Genomic DNA, 14,081 nt, shown 5'->3' on the forward strand with positions numbered 1-14,081 from the left:
AGACAGTACCTTCATTATTATTATTATTATTATTAGGTCGCAGTTGTAAATGAGAACTTGTTCTCAACTTATTATTCTTATTATTCAACTTGCCTACCTGGTTAAATAAAGGTGAAATAAAATGTAAAAAAATTATACAAAATAATGAGACAGTACCTTCATTATGAGACAGTACAGTACCTTCATTATGAGACAGTACAGTACCTTCATTATGAGACAGTACCTTCATTATGAGACAGTACAGTACCTTCATTATGAGACAGTACCTTCATTATGACACAGTACAGTACCTTCATTATGAGACAGTACAGAACATTATGTGACAGTACCTTCATTATGAGACAGTCTGTGTTTTCTAAATCTGCGTCTGAAATGGCACCCTATTCCCTATGTAGTGCACTGCTTTTGACTAGGGCATATGGGGTAGTGCACCACAGGGAATAGGGTACCATTTGGGATGCACAAAAATACATTTGTCCACATCAGCCAGTTTAGGCTGTTTATTATCTTCCTCTATTTGTTTTTCTCAGGAGGAACGACCTCCATCAGCAGCTGGAGGTACATGGTGATTGATCCTGCAGGGGAGGTGAAAGGTTAAAGTTCAGATTGGACCAATCAGGCTAATTAAAGGTTAATAATACATAACTTTAATAAAAAAAAGGTTACTAAAGGGGACATCAACCCAATCACAGCATGATCTATAGGCTCTGTGACCTTCTGAGTTGAACTCCACAATGACTGGAATTATCTAAAGGGGAAGAACTCCAGTACCCCTCACTGAGGAATAAAACATTTTGATTCATAAAAATGACCCAAGTTGCAGAAGATAATAGTGTTTGCTTCCCAAAGGGCACCCTATCCCCTATATTATAGTGCACTACCTTTCACCAGGGCCCATAGGGTAGTGCACTACACAGGGAATAGGGGACTATTTGGGACACAGTCAGTGTTGTCTTCTAGTGCAATACACAGGGAATAGGGGACTATTGGGACACAGACAGTGTTGTCTTCTAGTGCACTACAAAGGGAATAGGGGGTCATTTGGGACACACACAGTGTTGTCTTCTAGTGCACTACACAGGGAATAGGGGGCCATTTTGGGATAAAGGCAGTGTTGTCTTCTAGTGCACTACAAAGGGAATAGGGGGCCCATTTTGGGATAAAGTCTCTCTCCAACCCTCAAGCGTCAACAACTCTGAGCAGTGGGTCGTTACTCACTCATGACCCTGCGTGTCCAGCTGAACTTGCGGTGTACGAAGGGGAAGTAGAGCAGCAGACCGCTGAGGATGAAGATGGTACAGTACAGATACTCCAGCTCTGGCTTGTCTATGATAGGTGCTAGGACCAGGTAGCAGGACACTATCACCACCAGCACTGCTATGGGCATGGGACACTGTTGGGGGACAACCAGGACATAACCACCTGTCAGTCTCACAGGAGGGATCTCGGACAGTATTGCTCTAAAAACAGGTTAAGGGAATCTAGGATTCAGAAAAACATCAAAGCGGTTACCACCCCATTTGTTGTGGTAACCAGCTGAGGGATGTGGCTGGAGAAATGTAACCACTCTAAAATGTATAGACAGAGCTATGGATGTTAGGACTGACCATCCATGAGTTCAACCTGATAGTTATAACTATGTTCTTCCAATAGCCAAGAGATGAGGGGCTGCAGGTAGCCTACTGGTTAGAGCTTTGGGCCAGTAACTGAAAGGTTGCTAGATAGAATCCCCGAGCTGACAAGGTAAAAAAAAATTCATTCTGCCCCTGAACAAGGCAGTTAACCCACTGTTCCTAGGCCGTCATTGAAAATAAGAATTTGTTCTTAACTGACTTGCCCAGTTAAATAAAAGGTTAAATACAAAAATTAATATACAGGACTTGGATGTATGACAATGTGAGTCTAGTCTTACCTTGACGGGCCTCTTGAGTTCCTTCCTGGTGAAGCGCATGACGATGAGAGCGAGAGCTGTGAGACCGTTGATCAGGGTGTTGATGTCTGCTGGGATAATGTAGAATACGGCCAGAATACCCTACAACCACCACAACAACAGGGTAAACTGAAGCAGCACATTTAAGGAACTTGACAAGAAAAAAAACGTTATTTCTTGGTATTTCATTACTTTAAACAGAACTTTCCCTAAAAGTACAAACATAGTTACATTTCATTTCTGGTAATATTCTAGCAATGTTCTCCGACTGGTCTGACATTGGAAATGTTCTCAAATAGTTCAGAGAACATTAAAAAACAACGTTCTTCTATGGGAATTTCAGTTTCCTACAGGTTTCAGTGAACAGTTGGAGCCAATTTCATCTTAAAATGTTTCCTGTGAATGAACTTAAAAAATGTATAACTTGATAGTTTGGATTACAGGATGTCAAGGTCATATTTTTCCATATTCTGTTCCAGTTAAAAGGCTGTTCAGATTCATTTAGATCTGTGGACCATACTTTTTTAATGCTCAGAATATGAGCTTTCCAAGAGTTGTTCATATATAAAGATCAGTCCTTTCAGGAGCCCAGGAAATGTATTTATAAATCCCATCATAGGATGGTTCGGTAGTTGTATTTCCCAAGGGACTCCAGAGGCCAGCATGGCTGACCTAAGATGTAAATACAGAAAAAAGGATTTGCCTGGTAATGTATATGTGTCTTTGAGCCTGGTAATGGGTCTTTCAGAGCTTGGAATGTTCTCAAAACATTACGGTCCACAATATCTCTAAGGGTCCAGATTGGCATCTCTAAGGGTCCAGATTGGCATCTCTAAGGGTACAGACTCTACATTTGGACCACCCTCCAGATCGCAAGGCATTATTGTGAAATATAGGAGTATGGGTATGCCATTTTGATTCCCAGTTACATTTTCCACCAAATAGATACTGCTTGAGCAATAATAGGACCAAAGCGTAGTGTACATTTACTGAGAGATGGTCTATCAGTGGAGACCACCTCTTCCAGGGCAATAGGAGACACCATATTACATTATTTAAGGGATATACAGTTGAAGTCGGAAGTTTACATACACTTAGGTTGGAGTCATTAAAACTAGTTTTTTAACCACTCCACAAATTTCTTGTTAAAACCTGTTTGGGAAAGGGGGCAGTATTTTCACATCCGGATGAATGAGGAGCCCAAAGTAAACGAGCCAATGTAAACTGAGATTTTTGGATATAAATATGAACTTTATTGAACAAAACATACATGTATTGTGTAACATGAAGTCCTATGAGTGCCATCTGATGAAGATCAAAGGTTAGTGATTAACGTTCTCTATTTCTGTTTTTTGTGACTCCTCTCTTTGGCTGGAAAATTGCTGTTTTTTTGTGACAAGGCGCTGTCCTAACAATCGTATGGTGTGCTTTCGCTGTAAAACCTTTTTGAAATCGGACACGGTGATTGGATTAACAAGAAGTTTATCTTTAAAATGGTGTATAATACTTGTATGCTTGAGGAATTTTAATTATGATATTTTTGTTATTTGAATTTGGCGCCCTGCACTTTCACTGGCTGTTGTCAATCCATTAAACGGGATTTGAGCCCTAAGATTAAACAGCTTGGAAAGTTCCAGAAAATGATGTCATGGCTTTAGAGGCTTCTGATAGGCTAATTGACATCATTTGAGTCAATTGGAGGTGTACCTGTGGATGTATTTCAAGGTCTACCTTCAAACTCAGTGCCTCTTTGCTTGACATCATGGGAAAATCAAAAGAAAATCAGCCAAGACCTAAAAAAAATAAAAATAATTGTAGACTTCCACAAGTCTGGTTCATCCTTGGAAGCAATTTCCAAACGCCTGAAGGTATCACGTTCATCTGGACAAACAATACTATGCAAGTATAAACACCATGGGACCACGCAGCCGTCATACCGCTCAGGAAGGAGACGAGTTCTGTTGAGATGAACGTACTTTGGTGCGAAAAGTGCAAATCAATCCCAGAACAACCGCAAAGGACCTTGTGAAGATGCTGGAGGAAACAGGTACAAAAGTATCTATATCCACAGTAAAAGGAGTCCTATATCAACATAACCTGAAAGGACGCTCAGCAAGGAAGAAGCCACTGCTCACAAACTGCCATATAAAAGCCAGACTACGGTTTGCAGCTGCACATGGGGACAAAGATCGTACTTTTTGGAGAAATGTCCTCTGGTCTGATGAAACAAAAATAGAACTGTTTGGCCATAATGACCATCGTTATGTATGGAGGAATAAAGGGGAGGCTTGCAAGCTGAAGAACATCATCCCAACCGTGACGCACGGGGGTGGCAGCATCATGTTGTGGGGGTGCTTTGCTGCAGGAGGGACTGGTGCACTTCACAAAATAGATGGCATCATGAGGGAGGAAAATTATGTGGATATATTGAAGCAAAATCTCAAGACATCATTCAGGAAGTTAAAGCTTGGGTCGCAAATGGGTCTTCCAAATGGACAATGACCCCAAGCATACTTCCAAAGTTGTGGCAGAGTGGCTTAACCTGTTAGGGCTAGGGGGCAGCATTTGCACGTCTGGATAAAAAAAATGTACCCGATTTAATCTGGTTACTAATCCTACCCAGTAACTAGAATATGCATATACTTATTATATATGGATAGAAAACACTCTAAAGTTTCTAAAACTGTTTGAATGGTGTCTGTGAGTATAACAGAACTCATTTGGCAGGCAAAACCCTGAGACATTTTCTGACAGGAAGTGGATACCTGATGTGTTGTATTGACTTTAAACCTATCCCATTGAAAAACACAGGGGCTGAGGAATATTTTGGCACTTCCTATTGCTTCCACTAGATGTCACCAGCCTTTACAAAGTGTTTTGAGCCTTCTGGAGGGAGATCTGACCGAACAAGAGCCATGGAACGATGATGTCCCATTAGACACCTGGCGCGCGAGTTCATGTTGGGTACCCTCGTTCCAATACGTTATAAAAAAGAGTATGCATTCGTCCACCTTGAATATTATTCATGTTCTGGTTAAAAAAGGCCCTAATGATTTATGCTATACAACGTTTGACATGTTTGAACGAACGTAAATATATTTTTTCCCCTCGTTCATGACGAGAAGTCCGGCTGGCTTAGATCATGTGCTAACAAGACGGAGATTTTTGGACATAAATGATGAGCTTTTTTGAACAAAACTACATTCGTTATGGACCTGTGATACCTGGAAGTGACATCTGATGAAGAGAATCAAAGGTAATGGATTATTTACATAGTATTTTCGATTTTAGATCTCCCCAACATGACGTCTAGTCTGTATCGCAACGCGTATTTTTCTGGGCGCAGTGCTCAGATTATTGCAAAGTGTGATTTCCCAGTAAGGTTATTTTTAAATCTGGCAAGTTGATTGCGTTCAAGAGATGTAAATCTATAATTCTTTAAATGACAATATAATATTTTACCAATGTTTTCTAATTTTAATTATTTAATTTGTGACGCTGACTTGACTGCCGGTTGTTGGAGGGAAACGATTTCCTCAACATCAATGCCATAGTAAAACGCTGTTTTTGGATATAAATATGAACTTGATAGAACTAAAAATGCATGCATTGTCTAACATAATGTCCTAGGAGTGTCATCTGATGGAGATTGTAAAAGGTTAGTGCATCATTTTAGCTGGTTTTATGGTTTTGGTGACCCTGTCTTTGACTTGACAAAACATTACACACAACTCTTGTAAATGTACTGTCCTAACATACTCTAAATTTATGCTTTCGCCGTAAAACCTTTTTGAAATCGTAAAACGTGGTTAGATTAAGGAGATGTTTATCTTTCAAATGGTGTAAAATAGTTGTATTTTTGAAAAATTTGAATTTTGACATTTATTTGGATTCAAATTTGCCGCTCTTGAAATGCACCTGCTGTTGATGGAGTGCACCACGGGTGGCACGCTAGCGTCCCACCTAGCCCATAGAGGTTAAGGACAACAAAGTCAAGGTATTGGAGTGGCCATCACAAAGCCCTGACCTCAATCCTATAGAACATTTGTGGGTAGAACTGAAAAAGTGTGTGCGAGCAAGGAGGCCTACAAACCTGACTCAGTTACACCAACTCTGTCAGGAAGAATGGGCCAAAATTCACCCAACTTATTGTGGGAAGCTTGTGGAAGGTTACCTGAAACGTTTGACCCAAACCTCTTACATCTAGACGTTCCGCTAGCGGAACACCTGCTCCAATATCCAATGATAAAGGTGGCGCGAATTACAAATTCCTCAAAAATGCAAAAACTTCAATTTTTCAAACATATGACTATTTCACAGCATTTTAAAGACAAGACTCTCCTTTATCTAACCACACTGTCCGATTTCAAAAAGGCTTTACAATGAAAGCAAAACATTAGATTATGTCAGCAGAGTACCCAGCCAGAAATAATCAGACACCCATTTTTCAAGCTAGCATATAATGTCACATAAATCCAAACCACAGCTAAATGCAGCACTAACCTTTGATGATCTTCATCAGATGACACCCCTAGGACATTATGTTATACAATACATGCATGTTTTGTTCAATCAAGTTCATATTTATATCAAAAACCAGCTTTTTACATTAGCATGTGACGTTCAGAACTAGCAAACTTCCGGTGAATTTACTAAATTACTCACGATAAACGTTCACAAAAAACATAATTATTTTAAGAATTATAGATACTGAACTCCTCTATGCACTCGCTATGTCCAATTTTAAAATAGCTTTTCGGTGAAAGCACATTTTGCAATATTCTGAGTAGATAGCCCGGCCATCACGGGCTAGCTATTTTGACACCCACCAAGTTTGGTACTCACCAAACTCAGATTTACTATAAGAAAAATTGGATTACCTTTGCTGTTCTTCGTCAGAATGCACTCCCAGGACTTCTAATTCAATAACAAATGTTGGTTTGGTTCCAAATAAGCAATAGTTATATCCAAATAGTGGCGTTTTGTTGTGCGTTCAAGACACTATCCGAAGGGTAACGAAGGGTGACGCGCCCGGCGCGTTTCGTAACCAAAAATTTCAAAATATTCCATTACCGTACTTCGAAGCATGTCAAACGCTGTTTAAAATCAATTTTTATGCGATTTTTCTCGTAAAAAAAGTGATAATATTCCGACCGGGAGTCGTTGTTTTCGTTCAAAGACTGAAAATGTAAACATGGAGTCGTCTCGTGCACCAGTCTCATTGTTCTCAGATCGACCACTTACCAAATGCGCTACTGTTTTTCAGCCATGGCCTGCAAAGTCATCATTCAACGTTCTGGCGCCTTCTGAGAGCCTATGGGAGCGTTAGAAAATGTCACGTTACAGCAGAGATCCCCTGTTTTGGATAGAGATGATCAAGAAGGCCAAGAAATGGTCAGAGAGGGCGCTTCCTGTTTGGAATCTTCTCAGGTTTTGGCCTGCCAAATGAGTTCTGTTATACTCACAGACACCATTCAAACAGTTTTAGAAACTTTGGAGTGTTTTCTATCCAAAGCTAATAATTATATGCATATTCTAGTTTCTGGGCAGGAGTAATAATCAGATTAAATCGGGTACGTTTTTTATCCGGCCGTGAAAATACTGCCCCCTATCCATAACAAGTTAAGGGACCACCTCTTCCAGGACAATAGGAGACATCATATTACATTGTTTAAGGGATATATCACTGGAGACCACCTCTTCCAGGGCAATAGGAGACACCATATTACATTGTTTAAGGGACCACCTCTTCCAGGACAATAGGAGACACCATATTTCTCTCTATTATCATCCAGGGGTGGAAGAATAATGTCTAAAGTTTGGTACGGATAGTCCCTCTTTGCAAGTTTTTTTTTTCCATGTGTATTTTTTCGTAATTTACCAATTTTTTCCCCCCAATTTCGTGATATTACGATTTTGTCTCATCGCTGCAACTCCCCAATGGGCTCGGGAGAGGCGAAGGTCGAGTCATGACCCGCCAAACTGCGCTTGCATCTGGACCAAAGCGGGTTTGGTAAAAAACAACATTCCTCAGAACCTCCATCTATTATATATCTTACATGGTTCCTCTGAAACTAAAAGCAGACTTTTTCTACACGAGAAGATCCGGACAACAAAATCTTAATGAAATCGCCTGTAGAACCCGCACCGTGTGAGCTACAAAATAATATGTCACCAGTATCGTCTGTCTGGCTGCCAGATGGCGATGCGTGATTGGCGATGCGTGATTCATCACTCTAGAGAACTCATTTCCACTGCTCCAGAGTCCAATGGCGGTGAGCTTTACACCCCTCCACCCGATGCTTGGCATTGCGTATGGTGATCTAAGGCTTGTGTGCGGCTGCTCGGCCATGGAAACCCATTTCATTAAGCTTTCAGAAATACACTTATGGTGCTGACGTTGCTTCCAGGGGCAGTTTGTAACTCAGTAGTGGAGTGTTGCAATTGAGGATAGATGATTTTTACTCACAATGCGCTTCAGCACTCGGTGGTCCCGTTCTGTTAGCTTGTGTGGCCTACTACTTCGCGGCTGAGACATTGTTGCTCCTAGACATTTCCACTTCACAATAACAGCACTTACAGTTGACCGGGGCAGCTCTAGCAGGGCAGAAATTAGACAAACTGACCTGTTGGAAAAGTGGCATCCTATGACGGTGTCAGGTTGAAAGTCCCTGAGCTCTTCAGTAAGGCCATTCTACTGCCAATGTTTGTCTATGGAGATTTCATGGCTGTGTGCTGGATTGTATACACCTGTCAGCAACGGGTGTGGCAAAAACCCAAAATGTGCACCCCTTGGGATCCCGAGGACCGAGTTTGGGAATCTCTGCCTTAATATGACATTTAGTATTGACAAGTTTTAGGAAATAAGTCTGTTGATTCATAGTCATTTGCAAAAGAAAGCCACGAAAAGGCCTGTATGCATGCAATGGACAGTAATGTATAAAGTGATGGGTCAGGTCATAGGTTAGGCCACTGTGGGGCAGTAATGTATAAAGTGATGGGTCAGGTTACAGGTTAGGCCACTGGGGGGCAGTAATGTATAAAGTGATGGGTCAGGTTACAGGCACATTATTCTTTTTTAAATTCTGCAAGCTCTGTCAAGTTGGTTGTTGATCATTGCTATAATATATAATATGCCATTCAGCAGACACTTTTATTCCAAGCGACTTAGTCATTCATGCAGACATTTTAATGTGTGTTGTCCTGGGAATTAAACCTATTATCTTGGCATTACAAGCACCATGCTCTACCAACCGAGGTACAGAGATTTTCAACACGATTTAAGTCAAAACTAACTTTGCCACTCAGGAACATTCAAAGTCTTCTTGTTAACAAACTCTTAAGGGTCCGCCCCTTTTTAATTATTATTTTTTTTAAACTTTTGTCTATAATTACATACCCAAATCTAACTGCCTGTAACTCAGGCCTAGAAGCAAGGATATGCATATTCTTGGTACCATTTGAAAGGAAACACTTGAAAGTTTATGGAAATGTGAAAGGAATGTAGGAGAATATAACACAATAGATCTGGTAAAAGATAATACAAAGAAAAAAATACCCGTTCTTTTGTATTTTTTTGTACCATCATCTTTGGAATGCAAGAGAAAGGCCATCATGTATTATTCCAGCCCAGCTGCAATTTAGATTTTGGCCACTAGATGGCAGCAGTGTATGTGCAAAGTCTTAGACTGATCAAATGAACCGTTGCATTTCTGTTCAAAAGTTGTCCTGGGAAATTCTCTTGTTACTTACAACCTCATGCTAATTGTATTAGCCTACGTTAGCTCAACCGTCCCGTGGAAGGGTAACCGATCCCGAAGAAGTTAACATGATGCAGCCACCACCATGCTTGAAAATATAAAGAGTGGTGCTCAGTCATGTTATGTTTTCGATTTGCCCCAAACATAACGCTTTGTATTCAGGACATAAAGTTCAGTTCTTAGCCACATTTTTGGGAGTTTTACTTTAGTGCCTTATTGCAAACAGGATGCATGTTTAGGATTATTTTTTCTGTACAGGCTTCCTTGTTTTCAATGTAATTTAGGTTAGTATTGTAGAGTAACTGAAATGTTGTTGTTAAACTCTAACTGTTTTAAAGTCACCATTGGCCTCCTTGTGAAATCCTTGAGCGGTTTCATTCCTCTCCGGCAACTGAGTTAGGAAGGACGCCTGTATCTTTGTAGTGACTGTGTGTATTGATACACCATCCAAAGTGTAATTAATAACTTCACCATGCTCAAAGGGATGTCAATGTCTGCTTTTTTACCCATCTACCAATAGGGGTCCTTCTTTGCGAGGCATTGCAAAACCTCCCAGGGCTTTGTGGGTGAATCTGTGTTTGAAATTCACTGCTCGACTGAGGGACCTAACATACATGAAATTTGGGGTGTTACAATTGGCAATTGCCATCGGAAAATTGCCATATGATTGGCCCGGAGATGGACCGCTTTCGGTGGTATTTACAATCGTGTGTATGATTCGTGCTATGCCAATATGTTCCCATGTTATTTTGTCCAAATTAGGGGGGGTTTTCCCTTACATACAATACACCCAGTATGTGGATGATGATGTAGTCATTAAAAAAATCATGTTAACTGAAACACGACCCTGCCAACCCGCACTGCTTCTTGCCACACTGCTCGCTTAACCCGGAAGCCAAGGTGTCGGAGGAAACACTGTCCAGCTGGCGACTGAAGTCAGCTTGAAGGTGCCCGGCCCGCCACAAGGAGTCGCTAGAGCGCGATGGGAGAAGGATAATCCCGGCCTGCCAAACCCTCCCATAACCCGGTCGATGCTGGGCCAATTGTGCGCCGCCTCATGGGACTTCCGGTGACGGCCAGCTGTAACACAGCCTGGGATCGAACCCAGGTCTGTAGTAACGCCTCAAGCACTGCTATGCAGTGCCTGAAACAGCTGAGAGCTCGGGAGGCCGCTCTCAGTGTTAATAAATCTTCCTAGGAAAACTTTCAGGGCACCATAATAAAACATTCTCAGAACCTCCCTGGAACCAGAGTAAAACATTCTCAGAACCTCCCTTCAACCTAAAAATGTACGTTCCCAGAACAGGTATAATTTTCACCTCCGTTCTCAGAACCTTGAAAAACATTCAGTTTTACTTGTCAAGAAATGCACGGCTTCGTTCCCAGAATAAATGGGGAAACCAAAAACATATGTTCTGACAACTTCCAAGGAACCAAAATGCTAGCTGGGGTGGATCTGAAAACGAACAAACTAAGCTGAATTTCACATACAAATCTTTAAACTAATAGAAATAAAAACTAATCTAAAAACATAAAACTATAATATCCTTATTAACACACACAGGACTCAACATTCAGTCATGTCATGGTCATATTGGGCTATTAGAGTAGACTGAGTTGAGTTGGAGTGCGATGAGCTGGGTAGAGTTGAGTTGGAGTGCAATGAGCTGGGTAGAGTTGAGTTGGAGTGCAATGAGCTGGGTAGAGTTGAGTTGGAGTGCAATGAGCTGAGTAGAGTTGAGTTGGAGTGCAATGAGCTGGGTAGAGTTGAGGTGAGGAGATCAACATAGAGACATCATGTAATAAAGTGGCTTGTGAGTATTCACCCCCATTGGCATTTTTCAATTTATTTTTGCCTTACAACCTGGAATTAAAATCAATATTTGTGGGGTTTGTATCATTTGATTTACACAACATGCCCACCACTTTGAAGATGCAAAATATTTATTTTTGTGAAACAAACAAGAAATAAGACAAAAAAAACTGAAAACTTGTGTGCATAACTTTTCACCCCCCCCCCCAAAGTCAATACTTTATAGAGCCACCTTTTGCAGGAATTACAGCTGCAAGTCTCTTGGGGTATGTCTCTATAAGCTTGGCACATCTAGCCACTGGGATTTTTGACCATTCTTCAAAGGCAAAACTTCTCCAGCTCCTTCAAGTTGGATGGGTTCTGGCAGTGTACAGCAATCTTTAAGCCATACCAAAGATTCTCAATTGGATTGAGGTCTGGCCTTTGACTAGGACATTCCAAGACATTTAAATGTTTCCCCTTAAAACACTCAAGTATTGCTTTAGCAGTATGCTTTGGGTCATTGTCCTGTTGGAAGGTGAACCTTCATCCCAGTCTCAAATCTCTGAAAGACTGAAAAAGGATTCCCTCAAGAATTTCCCTGTATTTAGCGCCATGCATCATTCCTTCAATTCTGTTGCCTCTCTGATTAATGCCCTCCTTGCCTGGTCTGTGAGTTTTGGTGAGCGGCCCTCTCTTGGCTGGTTGGTTGTGGTGCCATATTCTTTCCATTTTTTAATAATGGATTTAATGGTGCTCTGTGGGATGTTCAAGTTTAGGATATTTTTTTATAACCCAACCCTGATCTGTACTTCTCCACAACTTTATCCCTTACCTGTTTGGAGAGCTCCTTGGTCTTCATGGTGCCCCTTGCTTGGTGGTGCCCCTTGCTTAGTGGTGTTGCAGACTCCATGGCCTTTCAGAACAGGTATATATATATATATATATATATATATATATATATATATATATATATATATATACACACACACTGAGATCTTGTGACACTAAGATTGCACACAGGTGGACTTTATTTAACTAATTATGTGACTTCTGAAGGTAACTGGTTGCACCAGATCTTATTTAGGGGCTTCATAGTAAAGAGGGTGAATACATATGCACACACCAGTTATCTGTTTTTAATTTTTTTAATTTTTTGAAAGAAGTTATTTAATTTCACTTCACCAAACTGGAATATTTTGTGTTTATGTCCATTACATGAAATACAAATAAAAATCCATTTAAATTACAGGTCGTAATGCAACAAAATAGGAAAAAAACACCAAGTGGGATGAATACTTTTGCAAGGCACTGTATCTCTGACTTACATTGAAGATGATGGCAGGGGAAGGAGTGTAACGCTTCAGACTGATATAGGACAAGATCTTTACCATGTGACCCTCTCTTCCTGCCACATAGGTCAACCTGAGGTGGGATAGAGCACAAACATGTTAGTTTAACATAATATTGGCAATATGTTGAACCTGAATTTTGTTTGCTTTCTTTTCACCATTTTTAACCTCTGCTTGTGCTCTGTTATTTTAGAAAAGCAGATTAGATCTGTTAAACAATTTGTGACAACTGCTGATATAAAAAGGGCTTTATAAAATACATTTGCTTGATTCAATTTTATTAGCAAAAACAAAAATGTCTTCCTGAAGTTGTCCATTTACCTGCCGGCAGTGAAGCAGCTCCCATTGGCCGCTCCGAAAGTGGAGAAGACGACAAACACAGGGACTACCCACGACAGGGGGTACAGCACTCTGTCACCAAAAGTCTAAGGGTCACAAACAAGTCCCTCCCAGGAGATGGGGAGAAAATAAATAAAATGTAATTGTTTGTTGTTGAAAAGAATGCATCTTGTTCTTGCTAAGGGAGATATGATATGAGCCAAACCAATGGCTTCCTCTGTCTCCGTCCCTCTCTGTCTCCATGATGACCCTCTTACCACAGCGACAGCGGGAGACTGCAGTAGTTCTGTAGGGGTCATGGCGCTGAAGTAGGCAATGTTGACCAGCACATAGCACACAGACACCAAGGGAATACCAATGATAATGGCCAGGGGAAGGTTTCTGTTAGAGAGAGAGAGTGTTAGTGTGAGAGAGAGACTACAACCAACACATAGTACACAGTGTCATGACGTTGCCCTCTGGGTTTTCTATGCACCATCCCCCGACCTCTATACTTCTGACACAAGGCTGTGTGAAGGCGGTCGTAAATTCCAAATGTAATGTCCTGCCTCATGGCCCCAGTATAAAGAGACAGAGTGGTTTCATGGAGAGAAGAAAGGATTCTTCCACCTCACAGAATTGGAGAACCAAACGACATTTATGTTCCGGAGAAGGTATAAAAGATCGGTGAAGAATCCAGCTACGAACTGGTCCACGTGGTACAATTTTGTGAGGCTCATTAGAGACAATATGGCCATATTACCATACTAAGGTTTATATACTAGCCTCAGCGATGTGACTTACATCTAATGTTTGTATAAAATGATTTAACCTGTTAGGGCTAGGGGGCAGCATTGACACGGCTGGATAAAAAACATACCCGATTTAATCTGGTTACCACTCCTACTCAGTAACTAGAATATGCATAT

The 14,081-nt window shown here is 40.9% G+C and overlaps 1 protein-coding gene across 1 annotated transcript in view; it reads right to left on the reverse strand.

Moving 5' to 3' along the window:
* Window positions 1–1,199: 1,199 nt before the first annotated feature.
* The window catches only part of LOC106592435 (b(0,+)-type amino acid transporter 1), a 28,766-nt gene continuing 15,884 nt past the window's right edge, over window positions 1,200–14,081 (reverse strand). The window contains exons 6-10 of the mRNA XM_045689780.2: window positions 13,431–13,554; window positions 13,156–13,259; window positions 12,811–12,907; window positions 1,913–2,032; window positions 1,200–1,393 (exon numbers count right to left, since the gene is read on the reverse strand). Of these exons, the coding sequence (XP_045545736.2) occupies window positions 1,211–1,393; window positions 1,913–2,032; window positions 12,811–12,907; window positions 13,156–13,259; window positions 13,431–13,554 (628 nt within the window). The 3' untranslated portion in view covers window positions 1,200–1,210. The remainder of the gene's footprint in view (window positions 1,394–1,912; window positions 2,033–12,810; window positions 12,908–13,155; window positions 13,260–13,430; window positions 13,555–14,081) is intronic.

The sequence above is a fragment of the Salmo salar genome, chromosome 11 (assembly GCF_965601325.2).
Source record: "Salmo salar chromosome 11, fSalSal1, whole genome shotgun sequence".
Lineage (NCBI taxonomy): Eukaryota > Metazoa > Chordata > Actinopteri > Salmoniformes > Salmonidae > Salmo > Salmo salar.